Raw genomic sequence first — 17,878 nt, forward strand, 5'->3', positions numbered from 1 at the left:
CCGCTGAGATGATGCAGGAAAAGTACAGACAGACCTGGGCTACAATCTCTTCTTGCCTCTTTGACCTTAGACCAGCATAGTTTTCTCTTCAGTAAAATGTGGACCTTGATACCTTGCCACGAGGTGCTGGTGTGAGGATTACACATAGTAATATTTAAACACTAGGGTAGATTCAGTAAATGCTTCTTCCCTTGAATGAATCATTTCCTACCCCTGGAACTAAACAGAAAGCAGAACGGAGCACTTCTGGGCCCCACAGATGGTGTTGGCTGTGGCAGTCGAGGCTGGACTCCATCAAGGGTTGGTGGAACCCGTGACACCGTCAGGAGAGGGAAGCCAAGGCCAGCTGGAGTCGCTGAGAAGTTTCTTGCTGAAGTTTCCCTGTACACTCTGTACTGGAAAACTTATAAATTGGGTTGCAAAATCATAGTTACTAATTTTGTAGCTTTCTAAAGAACAAAAAAAGGCAGAGATGGGAGATAGAAAAAAATGGGTTTCAGAAACTAGAGATCGAAAAGCTGTGGAAAATTGTAGAAAGGATTAGTTAACGAGTGATGTGAATGCTTTATGAGGATAAAACTAGAAAACACTTGAATTCAGTAAATCATGAAAAAAGCCACATTGTTGAGGTTTGTAGAATAATAATCTGTGTGAGTGTCAAAGTCAGAGTATCTTAATCTCTTTGAAGAGTTTAAAGAACTCTCCAGCATATGCTCTGGTGGTTAGAAGAGAGAAAAGGGACTGAGGACAATACAGCTGGAGGATAACAGCGGGTCAGATACAGAGCCAGAGCGCTGAATAATGGATTCGTGTCCAAGGAAGGAAGTGTCAGGTGCTTCCTTGGTGCTCGGCCCTTCCACAAACCAAGTAGGGGAGGAGGATGAAATGAGTCAGCGTGATTGGATCAGGAGCTGAAAATCCTGAGAGGCTGGAAGGCGGCGGGAGCGCCCTGAATGAAGCTAGGCTTCTCTGCGCGGGGGGGCGCTGCGGCTCAGTCGGTGTCCAGACGGAGGCGGTGGCGTCAACTGGCCGAGAGGGACACGCTAGCAGCCCACCATGGCCAGCAGGGGACATCTGGGCTTGGCCACGCACCTGCAGGCCGAGCCGGGAAGCGGCGGGCGCTGTCAGATGCCGGAGGCGGGGCTTCGTGTGCTCCTGGGAAGCGGGGCGCAGGGACGCTGAGATGCGCGAGCGGGGGCGGGCGAAAAGTCCAGAAAAACAAGAATGTCGGGCGCGTTCTTCCCCTCCATCAGTCCTTCCATGACCTTGGTGCAAGAATGGACCATGCTCGAGGGAGCCGCCTCCGCCCTTCATGTCCACTCTGCGCTGCGGGGAAGCGGCTCCCAACGCGCGTCCGCGACCCTAGGGCTAGCCTGGCCTAGGCCACCGGCTGCGCGGTGCCCACGGGACCCAGACACGCTGGCCGGACGCACGGGCGTCGCCTGGCAACAGGGTCGCGACTGGATTGGCTGCGCTCGCTCCCGTGACCGCCCCGGAAGTGGCGTGAGCTCCGGGCCCCGCCCCGGTCTAGGCGGAAGTGGAGCCGCCCGGAGCCATCCGTGTCCCAGGAGCGCCTCAGCCCAGCCGCGCCTCGGCCCATGGCCGCCTACCCGTACCGCCCGGGCCCTGGGGCTGGCCCTTCCGCGGGCGCCGCGCTGCCGGACCAGAGCTTCCTGTGGAATGTCTTCCAGAGGTGCGGCCGGCCGCGCAGGCGCTTGCGGGCCTCCACTGGGTTCTTCTCGGTCTCAGCCCCGGGCCTTCCCCCGCCCCGTGACCCCGGCCTCCAGTCCGACCTCCTTCCTGGTGCCCCAGGCCCCTGTCCCTTGCTCCGTCCCCCCACCTTCCATCCTTGGCGTCCTGTCCGGCCGCCTTTCTAGTCCCCCTCGGCCTCTCCCACGCCGGCCCCTGCTCCGTCCCCCCCACCCTTGGCCTTCTCTCTGCCCCCCGCCTTGTCTCCCGCAGTCCCCAGGCCCCTCCCAAGGTGCAGAGCCGCCAGCCGGGGGTCGCAGCCAGCTCGCCCTGGGGCTCGGCCTCCATCCCTCTCCCCTCACAGCCGGTGCCCGGAGTTGCTCCGGGGCGGACGGTCTCCCAGGGATGCTTGTTTAGGGGAGCAGAAACGCAGATTCTTCCCCGGCTGCTGAAATGCCAGCAACCAGGAAAGAAGCCGGGCCGCGGCTGTTGGGCAGGTGACCGTCACCGCAGTGCCTTCTGTCCCTGGTCGTCCTTCCAGCGAACGAATGACCCAAAGTGGAGTGACTCATGATCAGGGAACGACTTAAGTTATCTGAGAGAATCTTTTCCTGCTTGTGAAAAGGAGAAAACCTGGTGCATGTGGAATTCAGCCAGGCCGAGGGAGGGAGACCTGAGAAAGTGGAGAAGCAGCTTGGGTTTGGGTAGGGAGCGTGCCTAGACAGCGAAGGAGGCAGGCTTCCTTGTTCCCCAGCGGGTCATGGGACTGAGAGGTCGAGCAGCCAAAGGGAAGGGCCCAGGGAAGGAAGAGCCAGAATTAATTTAGGATTGACTGGAGAGTCAAACCTTTGCTTTTGCCCTCTTTTGCTTTTCCTACACTTTGAATCGCTAGCCTAACTGATCTTAATTTTGTAGGGTTGACAAAGACAGGAGCGGTGTGATATCCGACAACGAGCTTCAGCAAGCACTATCCAATGGTGAGTGGCACCTGGCCATCTGGACTTGTAAACTGCAAGTCTGACCACCCGTAGTAAATAACTTTCTTCTTAAATTATTTTCCGAATCATTAAGACTTAATTATCATGTCTGGCCCGTGGTGGAGGAGCTTCTGGCTTATTTTGTCGGGTGGTTTCCTGGTGGTGTGTCGGTGCTGCTCTGAGTCCTTGCCGAGCTGCTGGGGCAGCTGCGTGCAGGACACAGGGAAAGCCTGAGAAATGGAGGCTGGGGTGTCGGCTTTAGGAGCGCAGGGAGCCTGGCTTTGTACGGCAGACATCCTTCAGGTTGGTCGAGGGCTGTTGAATTTCTCAGGTGACTGCGTCTTGTGACTCCTCTGGAGCGGGGCATCAAGGCCCCAGAGACACCGATGGGGAAGCAAGTAAGGATCCTGGAGGCTCTGACAGCTGGATCGCGGGGAGGTGGGCTTCCCAGTGGGGGATGCTAGTCATTCAGACATGGGTGAGAGGGTTTCAGCTCTTGGTGCTGGTGCTGGGAGCTCACCGTGGCGTCGCCTTTTTGCTGGTTTCAGCATGATTAATCCATGGAAGTACTACTGGAGACCTTGGTTCCATAAGTACCTGGCTGTGTGGCCCTTTTTTTAACCCCTCAGATGCCACTGTCTTTTCTGAGTCTTAGTTTGTGGTGCCGTCCGGAGGCGCGCTATTTAAGCCAGAAGGGGGGGACGTTAAGCGGTAACGAAGGTGTAGAAAGGCTCACCTTGCCCAGTGGGCGCAGCTGGTGGCATAGCAGGCGGACGCTGCCTCACAGCCCTGCGCGGGGCGCGCACCGCGGGTGTTCCCTTTGTTACTCCTGGTGGAGTGGTGGTTACAGGTTAACACAGGTAACGTTTTCCCTGGAGGGAGTCAGTACTGCTTCCAGTTCAGATGGTGGTTAAAGCAGGTGGTTCTTTGCTCTGTCAGAACATAATCTTGAATCAGGAGCCTGCTGGAGAGAGAATTTTGACAGAATTGCCCACAGGATGTGCAGCCCACCATTGCTAAGATGCTTTGAAATCGATACCTGGTTTAAGCCCACCGAAAAGTGTGTATCAGGAGCGTCTCACAGCGGCCCTGTAGAGTCACTTTCCTTGATTTGCCCTGCGGGATTCCCTCAGCTTCTGTTGGGGCGATGTAAGAACTTGCCCCAGGAAGCGGGTAGTAGCTTAGCCCTGAGAGGGCCGGGCGTGGCAGCCCCCCTTCCCGCCACGTGGCCGCCTCTCTCCTCCCTGGGGGTGTGGTGCTTCTTGTGTGAAGCAGCTGTGATGGTTGTCCTGTCTTGTTTTGTTTGTCTTAACCTGAATCTTTTAACCAGTCACATTTACTCTTCAAATTAGCTGCTAAAAATTTTAAATTAGATTTCTGGCTCGCCAGTACCATGAGCTTAGCATTTTAAGAGGTGAATTTTACTGATAGTCTGAGACCCCTAACTTTCGTATGCTTTTCTCCTCCCATCCAACATGACCATAGTTTGCTTGCTTTTGCTGTGCCGTGACTGTCTTGTACATTCTGTTAGGCCCTTTCCGCAGGAAGGCAGGTTGCGAACGGGTACAGCTCTCTCGTCCTTTCACAGCCCCAGAGTGCGCAGTAAGCTCTCAGGCTGAGAGCAGGACCAGACTCCGGGCGTGAGCCTGCACAGCCAGGCGCTCGCCCCACCCCTGTGCTGTCCCACCTGTGTCTTCCCGTTGGCGCCCCCGAAGCAGAGGTGCCCCGTGGCTCCCACCGCTTGCCGGGCTCTGCTCCTTCCACCCGGGACACCTGCCTTTCCTCGAGGCACCCGCGGCACCTTCCTTTCCTGGATGCTGCCCTTTTCCTCCTCCTGGTTCTGCTGCAGTCGTTTTGCAGCAGTCTCTGGCTGCTGGGCATCAGCTTTTGGAGGAACCTGGTCGAGCTGGTCTCTTATTTGCAGTTGTGTCGTGTCACCTCGGTCGCCAAGGATGGACACAAGTCAGTTCTCTTCACTGTCCTCGAATTCCCACAGCTGATACGATTGGAGTTATTTTGACTTTTGATTTCTCCCCCAGGATTGGGCTTCTTTTTTCATATTAGGACTAGAATATTGAGCTATTTCAGGAAATCAGTTTAATTAGCTTATTACTGGTGGGAAAATTGGAGGTTCAAAGTAGCATGGTTTCTCTCTGCAGTGAGATCTGTGCCTCTGATGCGCTCTGTTAAAACCCAACTGAAACCGCCCTGAAGAAGTACTCGTGGGTCCTGTACACTGAGTCCTTTACGCAACTTGTTTCCCCAGGAGCGCGTCTGAAAATGACTGCTCGGTTAAGAGGTGTGAATAGAGACAGGACTGTCTTGCCTTCTGTTTGAAATAACATGTCACAAACTGTCTTCAGTTAGGTACTTTTTTTTTTTTAATTTTTACTTTCACATTGTTCCTTGGAATTACAGGAAATTAATTTTGCTCAAGCCTCTTTTTTTGTGCTTCTGTAGGTTTACGTTGACATAACATGTTGATGTATTTTGAGGAGGCATTTTTCAGCTGGACTTTAAATAGTAATAAGTCATATATTCTTTTAGAGGTATTTTTAGCAAAATAGATTTGAGCTCTTCTGGAGGTCCCGTATTGAGTAGCAGTGAGAGAGATCAGACCACATAAGCCGACAGTTCCCTGCCGACTGAGCATCGGGTCACCTCACTGTCACTCCGTCATAGGCCCAGCTTACGAGGCAGCGGAGGGTCTGGGTTTAGCTTCTTCACCCTGCACCTGCTGTGCCCAGAGCCTGCACGTCCCCGAGGAGGGCCTGCCTGTATGGCTGCCGGCCGCCGCCTGGAACGTGCTGCCCCTTTGCCTGGGCAGCTCATGCTCCCACTGCAGCTGCGGCAGGCACTTGCCCCCCCGGTGCCTGGAGCTTCCCTGGTTGACAACACACGCGAGGTGTGGTCTCAGCTTTCGGTGGAGGATTAGGGGCGCCCTGTGCAACTCCCCGGGAAGCGGGTGCCTGGTCCCCCCGGATTTTTCCCCATGCCTTTTCCCTCTGCTGATTTTACTCTGTGTCTCTTGCTGTAATAAACTGACTGTGAGTTTTGTGAGTCCTAGCGAGTCATCAGGCCTGGGGTGTGGTCTTGGAGGCCCCCAACACAGCCTGTTGTATCTGCTTGTCCCAGAAACTTGTGCAGCAGAGTTTCAGGTGGAAGCAGAAGAAGACGGGGTTGGCTTTATTCCACGACCTCGGCCTTGGGCAGATCACACTCTGGGACAACTGGAGGCTTAGCCCCTCCCCCTCGGGCCCAGCCCATGTCTACCAGGTCCCACATTGCCTGGTACAGAACCGGAGACGTCACTCATCTATCAGAATGGAGCGTACAGAGTTTCACTGTGGGACACTTAGGTTGTTTCTGATTTTCTTCAATGTAAATACTGTAGTGATTTCATAGAACAAGTTTCTAGAAGTGGCATTTATCAGATCAAAGGCTGTAGGCGGTGTTACGGCTATTGATGGTGTTCAGATTGCCTTTAGAAAGGCCATATTTCCAGTTGTGGCTCTTTGAGGCCGTAGTTGAAGGTGACTGGTGGGATACAGAGCTTGTGACCCTGAAGGAGGCACCAGTGTCCTGGCCGATTCCATGCGAGCCCGTAGAACTGCTCTCACCCCTTCCTACTTGGCTCCTCTTTCGGGAAGAAATGCCCAGAAGGGCTGGGAGTCCCAGATCTGATGCAGTAAAGTGGAAGGAGATCGCCAGTGGTGCTGTTAAAAAAAAGTCTGGTTTTTTTTCCCCAAAGATTCCAGGTAAGCAGGTATTTCGGCGTGCATTTGCTGGATGCCATGACGACTCAGCCCATTATCTCTCACTGAAGTCCAAGTTTGTGGTAACAGGATGCAATTTCAAGAAAGAAAACTCTCTGGAGAGCAAAAAGACAGAATATATTATCACAGAGCAGAGCGGGGTTTTTTCTCATTTGAGAAGGGATCAGATAAATTCTTTAAATCATCTGTGTGCTTGAGGGTTACAGGGGAAAATGCTAAGTGTCCTGATGTTGACCCACCCCCTCAGTGGAGCTGCGACCCACTCGTACCCAAATTATGGGTGAAAAAGTTATGTGTACTCAGTTTACATGGAAAAAACTGTGTGTGTTTCTGTTTTCTTTGGTCTTTTCAGATGAAATTGAGGCAAGACTTACAGGAACAGGGACCATATCTTGTATTTCTAAGTAAAAGTCTGACAGGAAATCTTCTGCAAGCTGGTGGTTGTGACATTCCTAGACATGTTGGTTACTGGGAATGTTTGAAATTGGGGCTGGCCCGGAAAATCGGGGGGAGGGTCACTGGCGCTGAAGGGAATCTCGCTGCTCGGTGTGTCCTGTGTTTCCAGCAGGCTCTGTTAGGCGTGCTTCTCCACACTGCAGTGCGTTTTCTTACAGAAAACTGCAGATTTTCAGGCTGGCGCTCCAGTGTGTTTAACACTTAGTATAACTGGAGTACTAAATGTTGCCCTCACTAGGGGCTGTGAAGCTTTGATGTTTAGTCTGAGAACCAGGCCACAGGGCTTGGCATGAGCTAAACAGTCACTTAACTGTTGGCTGTTGTGATTATCCCTTGGTTTCCGTGGAGGGTCAGGCCCCGTTTGGGTAACAGGGACGGGCCGGGGAGGCACCAGGAGCCTGTCTCCACCTCCCAGGCTGGGCGGGCTGCGGGTCTCCTCCCCGCCCCTGACTCGGCCCGGGGCGACCTGCCGCTCTCCCGAGCCTCACGGCCCTGCAGCTCGGCCATGGGTCCCTCTGGTCCACGCCTCCCTCTGCCTGGCCGTCACCGCGGAAAGCGCCTGGGTTTGCATCATCACTTAACTGTTTTTCTTGTGTCACTTCTGTTTAAAGCGCGTTCGGCCGAGTCCTGTGCCAGCGTGGCCAGGGACGCACCCCCGCTCACAGTCGGCATGGGCAGTGGGCGCAGGCCACTCAGCGGGGCGGTCACTGTGGACTCTCAGGTCACAGCCTGCGTCAGAGGTGGAGCGAAGGCAGGAAGGAGTCCAGCAGCTGCGTTTGGTTTCTCAGGCTCCTGGTCCTGGTGGGTCATCTCCTGCGGAAACACCAGCTGGGGCGTGAGCAGCTAGAAAGTCAGAAACGGTGAAGAAGCGACACCCTTCTCGGCACGGAGTCCCCCTCTTTCTCTTGGCTTCTCTGTAGCACAGTTTCTTTGTACGCTGGTTTTCAACGATGCTGACCTTTTCTGATACCTTTATAGACATCCTCCTGCCTGCCGTCCCCCAAACGCCTGTAAAGTCTGCAGAGATGCTCACCCAGTGCACAGGGGTCCCCGCTGCGGGCCAGGCTCGGGCCAGGCTCAGGGCGCCCGTGGAGGAGGTGGAGGGACCGAGGGGCCTGGGTGCGGGGCGCTCAGGAGGGCTCCTCTGAGGAAGCCTCGTATAAACGGAGGCGTAAGGAGAGGCAGGGGTCGAGGTGAAGGTGTGCGTGTGTTTGGGGGGCCGTGCTGGACGTCGGGAGAGGCGCGTGTGGGCCAGGGCGGGGATGTGCTCCAAGCCCAGTGGTCGCGGCCGGGCAGGAAGGGTGCTGCCTCGTGTGTGGCCAGGGGATGGGACTCTGCCACCCAGAGCTCAAACCGTCTGTAGAGAGGGGGAAATGGGGGGATGGGGAGAGATGCTGCTCTCCCGCCCCATAAAAATGTTTTTACATTGTTTTTAGTGAGTATAAAAATTGGTAAAGGTGCAAATCACTCTGAAAACAGATCCTTGGGCATAAAGGTCCCTGGTGAGCATTCCATCATCACAGTGGATAAATGGTTCTCAATCGTCAAATCCATCAGTGTCAACAGTCCCCTTTAAAATAGATATTCGATAACATCCCCATTACTGCTCTGAAGTGAATCGTGGAATAATGTGTCCTGCCTTTTCACAGTTTTAGAGAAAATAGTATGCTGCCCAGACTGTCATTTGAGGAGAAAAACGTAAAGCGTGGTTTCACGGTGCGCTGTCCAGCAGGGTCGCTGCACGACGTGTGCAGCTGCCCCGGTCCTGAGAGCGGTGGTGCCCTTGGGGTGGGATTTTCTGAAGTGGTAGCTGGTGATGTTCTTAGCACAGCTAAGTGCCATTTTCTCAGCTTACCTGGTGCTGTGGCCCTGGGAAGTTCAGTGAGTATTAAAATGGCATCTCTTGGTTATAAAGTGAACAAGAGTGAGCTTCCAGGTGCAGGTCTTCCTGAGCAGCTTTGAATGTCTGGCTGGACCTGAGCAATTCTCCCGGCAGTGTGGATAGGACCTGACTGACCCATCGTCCTGGGGGCGGCGTCCCCTGTGGAGAACCGTGGCTCTAGGGTCTTGATGTTGAAAGCTAATTACTTATTTTCTCTGGCTTCTGGGGTTACAGACTGGGGATTCAGAGTTTCTTCTCTTTCTTAATCTCTGCTGTTTGTTTCAGGCACCTGGACTCCGTTTAATCCAGTGACGGTCCGGTCGATCATATGTAAGTAGCGGCAACACACCCTGCCTGTGCTTCTCACCTGATTTCTCTTCCGGAACTGCCACCTGGCCCGGCCCTTCACTGAGCCTTTACTTTGAGTTGACTGTCCAACCCGTCCTTCCTTTCTCAGTCTAAAGATCTCACATAGGCTTCACACGCAGTCACGTCTTGCTTGCCTGTTGACTAGAGGAAGCGTGCGAGTTCTCGTGTGAAATGGCTCTGAACTGGAATGTGCTTGTGACCAAACCAAGATCACGCAGGTGACCTGAAAAGAGACCAAACGGTGTATTACTTTCTCTGTAGCAGTGTTTCAGACTGAGTGTTTATCCATGGTGCCTGCAGTTATATGTAAATGTAGTTACAAGTTCTTTCTTATTTGGACCTGGAATTAAGCTGATTTTCTTTCTCAATGAAAGGCGGGCCTTACTAAAAGAAAATCTGAAGCCAGTATCTTGTTCTCCTCAGAGTAGAGGCCTCCCTCGCCCGAGGACTCTTCTGAGCCCCCACTCGGGACTCGGGTCCGCCGCGGGACGGGCGGCTCCAGGAATGGGACCCGGAGCTGGGAGGGTTGGGGTGGGCCCCTCGCCGGCTCTGCTCTGCGGCCCCGGCTCCTTCCTGAGCGCGGGCCCCGCCGTGCTGTTGAGGAACCTCCTTCAGCGTCAAGCGTTTTTATTGCGGCTCCACCAGGGTGTTTGGCTCGCACGCCTCACGCCCGCCTAGCACGATTTAGGGCTGTGGCTGGGTCACCGCCAGCACCTGGGGACCTGCTGGCTGAACAGCAGGCTGGGTCCCGGAGGAGCCAGGCCTGCGGAGGGTTGGGCGCACCTCTGCTCTAGGTTCTTGCTGATTCACGCCCTTCCGTCTCAGCCATGTTTGACAGAGAGAACAAGGCCGGCGTGAACTTCAGCGAGTTCACCGGTGTCTGGAAGTACATCACGGACTGGCAGAACGTCTTCCGCACCTACGACAGGGACAACTCGGGCATGATCGACAAGAACGAGCTCAAGCAAGCCCTCTCAGGTTTTGGTAAAACACTTGTCTTGGCTGCGTAGCTCTTTCATTTTGGAGCAGGGCCATAAGGTTTATCTTGTTACTGTATTCAACTTAATGATTTTTAAAGCAGTCTATGTGAAATTGTTGTTTACATTACACAGTTTTATATTTTCATGTTACTTATATCGTGAAGGCTTGTATTTGACTTGGAGGCTTCTATACAGTTTTTCATCCAAAATGAGATAAGGGCTATGCAGTAGTTTTGTCTTTTGTGAAGTGGAGTGATGTCACAGGCACATTGAGAATGTGGCTTTTGAAACAATTTAAAGTGAACAAGTCAAAATAAAACAGTGTAGGACTATTTATATGTCCTGACATGAAAATACCCAGCAGGAAGATAGAATGCCCACGGGGGACGAGCCCGTGAGTGGCGTGGAGCGTAGGCCTGAGTGTGGAAGCGCCCATTCTCAAGTGCATGTCCGCACATGTGCCGCGTGCATGCCAGTCTGAGCGTGTGCTGTGCTCTGAGCAGTGCTCACGTGGCGCCTTCCAGAGCGCGGCAGCGGGCCTTCTGGTCCAGCGTGCACGTGGGCCTGAGGCGGACTTGGGATTTGTTATTTATGGAGGGACGACTGTAGCCGGTACACCAGGGTTCTGGTTAGTTTGACATTCACTGGGCCCTCTGTTCGCAGGGCCCTTCTGTCAGATTACAATGTACTTTATTCTGACTAGTTCAGGGTTTAATAATACAAAGTACATTTTGGTTCTTGTGGTTGTTCATGTGCTTCTCCCCTCCCCCTCTCTTTCTCTGGGCGTGTCCTTTATGGCTGTCCTCTCCGGTTTCTCTTTCTTGCTTTGGAGGCTCTGGGACCCCACAGGAAGTTTGTGTTGTGAGCCTGCCACGCGTGGGTCAGGCTTTGGGCAGGCCATTGACCTCAGGTTCTCTGAATTGACACTTGGAATGCAGCTGACCTTGCTGTGCCTCAGGTGGGGGGCTGGGAGGGAGGAGGCCCCCACAGAGCAGTCCTGGGCAGGAGGGAGCCGGAGGCCTGGCCGGCTGGAGCCTGGACCCTGTGAGTTAACTTCCGGACTGGTGACCTCAGGTGCCACCGAACACAGTGTTTCTAACCTTGTCAGGCCCCGGAGCCCTCTTTTGACTTAGTGCCAGTGACCGTCGCGTCCTGGGAGCTCAGGTTGGAAATGCGGAGGTCGACAAGCCCTGGTCAGACCTGGGACATTTGTGGCTGTGGTAGGTCAGCGGTGGTCCCTCAAGGTCAGGAGCCGACAGGCCCTGTTGAGCTGGGCAGAGCCGAGATCCCTCCTGACTTCCAGCTCTTCCTGGAAAAAGTAAATATCCCGTTGCAGCATTGCTTCAGTTATTCCAAAAAGTTTCTGCCTGTGATCGGTCCGCCGTTTCCTAGTGCCTGCTCTGGAGCCTTTTCTTCCCCGCAAGGGCACCGTCATCCTTCACAGGTTACTTGTTAGCAACTGTTAGGAAATGTGCCCCAGGAGTGAAATTTCCTGTTTTGGTTTCACCCCTAAGAACAAGCGTCTGTCGGCCAAGCTGGGGGCTGTGTTGTAGCTCAGCAGATGCGTGAGGGAGTCGGGGGTGCGGGGGGAGGTCAGGCCCTAAGGTGTCCTCTGACCTCTGTTAGTGCCACACAGGGTCTCAGGCCTGCCCTGGCGGGGCTGTGTGACTGACCGGCGCAGCCGCTGGATTTGATGGTCCATCCGTTCGTTTTTTAGGCTCTTATTCCTAGTATGTGCTACATGCCAGGTGCAGAGACCTGGAAGTAAGAAGGTGCATAAGGCCTGGGCCTCACACTCTGCTAGTTGCGGGGGGCTGACAGCCCCATCCCCAGCAAACGGCCCCATCCTGCACCCAGCCCCTGGCAGGCCAAGGCCAATGTGGTTTTTATAAGGAATTTCACGAGAGTGTAGTGAACCTTCACTTCCTCTTTGCTCGCTTTCACCCACTTTCCATCTTCCTGCTGCACTTGCTCCGCCCCCCTTTTCACGCTGAGGAGTCCAAGCCGGCACCCTGTCACTTCGTCCCTGGAGCCCAAGCCTTTGGCTCCCCTGACCAAGTTAGCAGTGTGTTGACGGCCGGGTCGGCTGAGTTAGGCCCCGGCAGGTGTACAGCAGCCTCCGCCCCTTTCTTGGTGCCGCTGGCTCCGTGTAGACACGGGTGGTGCCCTGATCCGGATCTGTCCTTTGCCATGGTCACTGACTGGCGCCCGGCTTTGCTCCTGGTGCTGAGAGCGGGCGCTGGATGCCCCGTGGAGGTTGCTGGTTCTCAGGAAAGAAGGGCTTGTTCCCCCCACTGGGCATCTGTGCCCTGGAAGTGCAGCAGCGGGGCCGGGGGACACACAGTGAGGGGGCCAGCAGCGTTTCCACCTGCCTCACTGACCCTAAAATGGTCTGCTGAGGGGGGCTCACGTCTTGGGTTTTGGAGGGGGGAGCGGGCCAGAGGTCCGAGAGTCCCGGCAGCCGGCGGAGCCCTGTCTGATTCCGGAGCTCTGCTCTCCCTGCTGCTGTGTCTTTGTCACCATCTCGTGTGTCCTTTCCCAGCCTGGGCAGGAAACCATTGCACAGCAATGGCTTGGGCGGGCACTGCCCTGTCACCATGTCCCAAGCTCACCCTCACCAGCCGGGCCTCTGTGTCTCTGGGCCACAGGCACCGGTGCTGGGCGTGAGGGGGCGCCCATCCAGCACCCGCCCGTCTCTCTTTTCTAAGTTGGGGTCCTGTCTTCTACTCACCTGCAGGGCAGAGGGCCCTGGATTTAAGTCACAGGAGGCATAGAGCGCGCTGACCACTCTGGAAAGCACTGTCACGTGTTTGCATGTGTGACTCTTTTTCAGTAGAGTGATGAAGTGCCTGTACAGGTAATTAACTGTGACGTTCACGCAGGCAGTAGGTGTGCATATCCTTGCAAAGATCCCAGCGAGGCTGAAAACCAGTAAAAATATGTTGGCACCTGGATCTTGTCTCCTGAATAAGTAAGGAAACCACGGTCACACAGGTGGTGAGGTTAGGAGGGAAGGAAGGGGAAGGGCTTAGAGCCGCCCCGGGGCGTCCTTGCTGGAGGCCTTCCAGGACGCCCAGCAAGCTGAAGGTGGAGTCAGGGACTCCGCCGTCACCTGGGTGACCCTTCGAGGGCTTCAGTCTGTGTGCGGCCGCCTTGCTCCTCACGGCCTGACTGAGGTGGAGGAGGGGCCGTCAGTCAGCCTCCTCGCTCCTGGGCGCCTCGTTCCTCCTGCGGGTTTAGCTGGCGAAGCCTCCTCCAGCAGCGAGTGACCCAGGGCAGCCGAGTGTCGGGAAGGTCAGCAGTGAAGGGCTTCTAAGGAGGCTAGCTCCGCAGCGGTCCGGAAGGCCCCTGGGCCGAGGGGCATGGCCCTGGGGTTGGTGAGAACTAGTGACTGGGTGACTCGGGACCCTCCAGGAAGGGGCTGCTGCTCTCTGAGTGAGCCCCTCCTCGCACAGTGGCCACCAGGCTCTCAGTGTGTTGCAGTGCGCTTGCACCCGGGACCCCTGGGGCCCGTGTCGTGTCGTGTTCTCGGGAGGGAGAGGCTGGGGCCTGGGGAGCGAGCGTGTGTGCTGACTCTGCTCTCCTCCTCCAGGGTACCGGCTCTCTGACCAGTTTCACGACACCCTCATTCGGAAGTTCGACAGACAAGGACGGGGGCAGATCGCCTTTGACGACTTCATCCAGGGCTGCATCGTCTTGCAGGTACCGGCTGCGCGGGGCCCGCAGGCGATGACTGCGGGAAGGGGTGGGATGACGAAGCAGGGGCGCAGGAGTCAGACACGTAAAACTGGTTCCGGAACTTAGAGGAGTTAGTGTGCTGTTTGGAGGAGTAGCTAGTTGCTCTGTTAGACGGAGGTGCAGACAGCAGGGCCCCTCCTGCCCTGGAAACACCGGGAGCTGTCCATTTGGAGGGGATCCGGTGGGCTCTTTCCATGCATACCCCGGTATTTTGGTGTATTTCATTATGAGAATTGGGTGAGCTTCTGTCGTGTGCGCTGCTGGCTCCTAAGCTAGGAGCTGTGCCCTGAGCGCAGGGGGCCCTGTTTGGGTGTTAGAAACAGTGTCTGGCGGGGCTGGTGATCCCAGTGACCGCCGCCTCACGGTTCCCTGCGCTGCTTCTGTGGTTCCCTCTGCGGCCTCACTGCTTCACCCAGGAGAGAACTAAGTGCAGGCCCAGAGGAGCCCTCCTAGGATGGAGGGCGGGAGCCCTCGAGCCGCCCTGGCTGTTCCCACACAGTCCCTGCTCCTGTTTCTCGGTAGGGAGCCCAGTTCCATAGATTTAAGCTTTAGAAATGCAGTGAATTGGTATAAACCCTCATGTCTTTCAAAACTTTCTTTTTTGACAAATCTCAAAAAAAAAAAAATAGCAGAGACAACAGTATAATGAACCCATGTGCCCATTATTTAGCTTCAGCAGTTATCAACTCATGGCCAAGTCCACGTAAGACTCTGTGACACCCTCCCTCTTAATTCTGTCACAATTCCATTTATGGGAAGCAAATGTGTTTTCCCTAAGTATTTCAGTAGAACCAATCCCTGAAAGATATCCTCGCAGTTTGCATTCAAATCGAGGTTCCATCTTGTTGGTTTTAGAATCCACAGAGGGGTGTGCTGGGCACGAGGTTATCAGTATAATTTGGAATTTGGGAAAGCATTCTCAGGTTTTCTCCCCGTTAAAGCGATAGTTCAGTAAGTGAAGTTTTTCTGCCTGGTCTGCTATCCTGATTTCTTTCCCGGGGAATCTGGGCCCATCAGTCCCTGTCCTTCAGTGACTTGGAGAGCCAGGTCTGTTAGCATTTAAGCCTCACGTCTCTGAAAAGCGGAGAGCCTTACCCCGTCTCTCCCTCTCAGGGTCTGGTGAGGCAGGATTACGTGTTTGCAGTGTTGTCGGCACACGTTAGGAACAGGTGTAGCGTGAAAGTCTCTCACTAGGATCTGCGTCTGGATCGCTATGGGCTTAGGATTTTCATCTGAGGTTATGTCCCATAAGTGACCACCTGATCCTTATACCTCTGCGTAAGCAAGGGTCCTCGCATGTCAGCTTTCAGCCCCCAGAGTAGCAGGATCTGAGTGCCCTGAGAAGCTCACGCGGTGCCTCTGCCAGGAGGCTGCCCGCAGCTGGCCGTGGCCTCTGGGCCGTGCTGGAAGCCGGCTGCTGGCCCTGCTCCCTCCCACCCGTGGAGAAGGAGCCTAGACGCTGGACAGAGGTGGGGACTCGGAAAGGAAAGGCTAAGCTGCAGGCCACATGTAAAAAGTCCTCAAAAGCCCTCAAAAGCGTTTTCTTTCATCTGCCTCTTGCCAAAAAGAAAAAGCCTTTTTGAAAATTGTTTTCTACGAAGCAACATGGAAACCTGTAGAAATCTTGGGAAAAGACAGTTAAGTGTAAAGAAAGGGAAGTCACCCATCGGTCTCCCGGCGGGAGGTTGCCGCCGCTGGTGGTTTCTGTGGTGTGTGTCACGCCGGCAGCTCACACACAGGAAGCCCCTGGCTAACGCCTGTGCGGACTGTCACCTGTGTCAGCCCGTGTGTGGTTGGCCGTCAGCCTGCCCAGCACAGGAGCGGGGCGGAACTGGAGAGACTGAGGTGCAGGAGACACGGCTCACAGGCCAGGCTGCAGCCTTGCTCTCGGCCCCTGGGCAGGTGGGCAGGCGACCACCAAGGTCACGATGAGCCTGGGGCACTGTCTTCTGTCAGCAGGATTCTTCAGAGCCTGCCATGGTTGCCCAGCATCTGTCATTTGGGGTGGCACTTACCTAACCGTGCCTGCTCTCGGGCGGCCAGGCTTGTGAACAGACTGAGGTGGCGCCCGGGGGGTGTGGTCAGACAGGAGGGGCTCGGGCATCAGGTAGGAGGTGGGTGGGCAGCAGAGAGGAGGAGGGGCGGAGGGGGGTCTGTAGCAGGGGTGGGGGGCGTCGGGCAGGAGGAGGTGGGCAGGCAGGTCCTGAGTGGGGAGGGGGGCTGGGCATCAGCCAGGGTCCTGGGCTGGCACAAGGAGATCCTGCCCTTCTGGCTCTGCGCTGGGCTTCCCCTGTTGGGCAGCAGGTTCTAAAGAAGGAGCCCAGTGGGGGCTGGTTTCCCTTTGTCCTGAGCGGCACGTGGCCAGAGCAGAGGTGAGCCTTCAGGGAGGCCCCCAGGAGAACAGTCTTAGAGTGGGAAGGGAGGACCCAGGCTCACCACCATGGACTTGGGAAGCCAGGTTCCGGGGCCACAGGGCTCCGCCAGGACCCAGGGCCGCGGTGTGTAGTGGAGCTGCACTGGCGGCTCGCCCGCCTACCCGCTGCTGTCCTGCCCCCGCATCTCCAGGGTGGACCGGCCTGGCTTTTGAGGGTGGCCGAGGGCACCTCGCCCGTGCCCCTCTGCGGGCAGAGACATGAATGCTTCTGAAATTGGGTTCCTGAATGCCCTTGTACCAGTACAGTTGGTTCCTTCTGTTTGATAAGTATTAGATCTAAACACCTGTTGTTTTTTCCTCAGAGGTTGACAGATATATTCAGACGCTACGATACGGATCAGGACGGCTGGATTCAGGTGTCATATGAACAGTATCTTTCCATGGTCTTCAGCATCGTATGACACTGGCCTTCTGCAAATACCAACGGGACTTACGGAAAAAAAGACTGAAAATGCCAAATCTCTCACCTGTAACGAAATGGTACGCAGATGAGTTAGATACTGCTTTTCCTTTAGATTTTGTATAATTACTCCTTGGGGACCAGTACATACGTGGATAAGCGGGTTGATGTTTTGCAGTTGTAACGGTAGTTACGTCATTACTTAGGTTCACACATTTGATTTGAGGCTGTTTAATTGTGCCATGAGGTAAGATATAATAATGTTACAGGGACTCTGCTTGCAAAAAACTCATCATGTGCTTTTCTAGATAGCTCCAGTTCTAGAGTGGAAATACTTTATTAGCCAATAGGAATTTTAAATAATATGGAACTTGCACAGAAGGCTGCTCACGTGCCTTACTTTTTAAGGGGGTTTATTGTATTCATTGGAATATGCAGCGTAAGCAATAAAGCACATGTGCCCTTGTCCCCATCCGTCTCAGCTGTGCTCACCTGGAGCTCCGAGGGGTCCGGCACCTTCTGGGGTGTGCCCTGGCTTGCTCGTGGAAATCCCGAGATTCATCCATCCTCTGTGACAGGAGGTGGTTTGCATTTCCTGAAACTTCTTTGGAAATACAAACCCAAATTTGATTTAGAAGGGAATGGGTTTTCTTTCACTTACTAATGATGCACCTCTGTGCCCTCTGATGGACTGTTAATTACGGTTTTTCACACATGAAAGCGGAAGGAGGGATGCAGTCAGCCCCCCACGTGGTGGGCGCACAGCCAGTCCCAGGGTGGCCCTGTGCCCGTCCACACGGAATCGCTTTAGGCTCTTTCTGTCCCCTCACCCTTTAAGTGTGCTTCCCCAAACCAGGATTTGGGGTGGGGGCTGTGAGGATGTTGGGATTCTGGGTGGGTGTCAGTGATCTATAAATGGGTCTGGGGCATCAGAAATTGGGTATCCGTGGGGTCTGTTTTGGAGGACCTGTGCTGGTTGGGGATGGAGCCTGGGGGCTGTGGGTTTCTTATCTGTGGTGTCTGATTACAAGGAATGTCACTGACCACACTACGTGGGGTTGAGGTAAAGAATCTGTGTGGCTCAGACTGGCCTTGTGAGCTCATGGAGGAGGGTCCAAGGGGGTCTCTGAGGATCTCCATGCCTTTCCATTTGAGTGCCTCTCTGTACTTCAACACT

General features: G+C 54.9%; 1 protein-coding gene across 2 annotated transcripts; it reads left to right on the top strand.

The window, feature by feature from the left end:
* Positions 1 to 1,517: 1,517 nt before the first annotated feature.
* Positions 1,518 to 17,169, top strand: PDCD6 (programmed cell death 6). Of its 2 annotated transcripts, none has more exons than XM_007191664.3 (6): positions 1,518 to 1,693; positions 2,605 to 2,666; positions 9,066 to 9,110; positions 9,975 to 10,133; positions 13,722 to 13,831; positions 16,604 to 17,169. In XM_007191664.3, exons 1-6 carry the CDS (start codon positions 1,599 to 1,601, stop codon positions 16,700 to 16,702), a joined length of 570 nt encoding a protein of 189 aa, XP_007191726.1. In that variant the 5' UTR covers positions 1,518 to 1,598; the 3' UTR covers positions 16,703 to 17,169. The 2 variants fall into 2 exon arrangements, with proteins under 2 accessions (XP_007191726.1, XP_028024697.1); XM_028168896.2 differs by having other exon boundaries at positions 9,975 to 10,127.
* Positions 17,170 to 17,878: the final 709 nt, after the last annotated feature.

This window comes from Balaenoptera acutorostrata, chromosome 2, assembly GCF_949987535.1.
Source record: "Balaenoptera acutorostrata chromosome 2, mBalAcu1.1, whole genome shotgun sequence".
Taxonomy (NCBI): Eukaryota; Metazoa; Chordata; class Mammalia; order Artiodactyla; family Balaenopteridae; genus Balaenoptera; species Balaenoptera acutorostrata.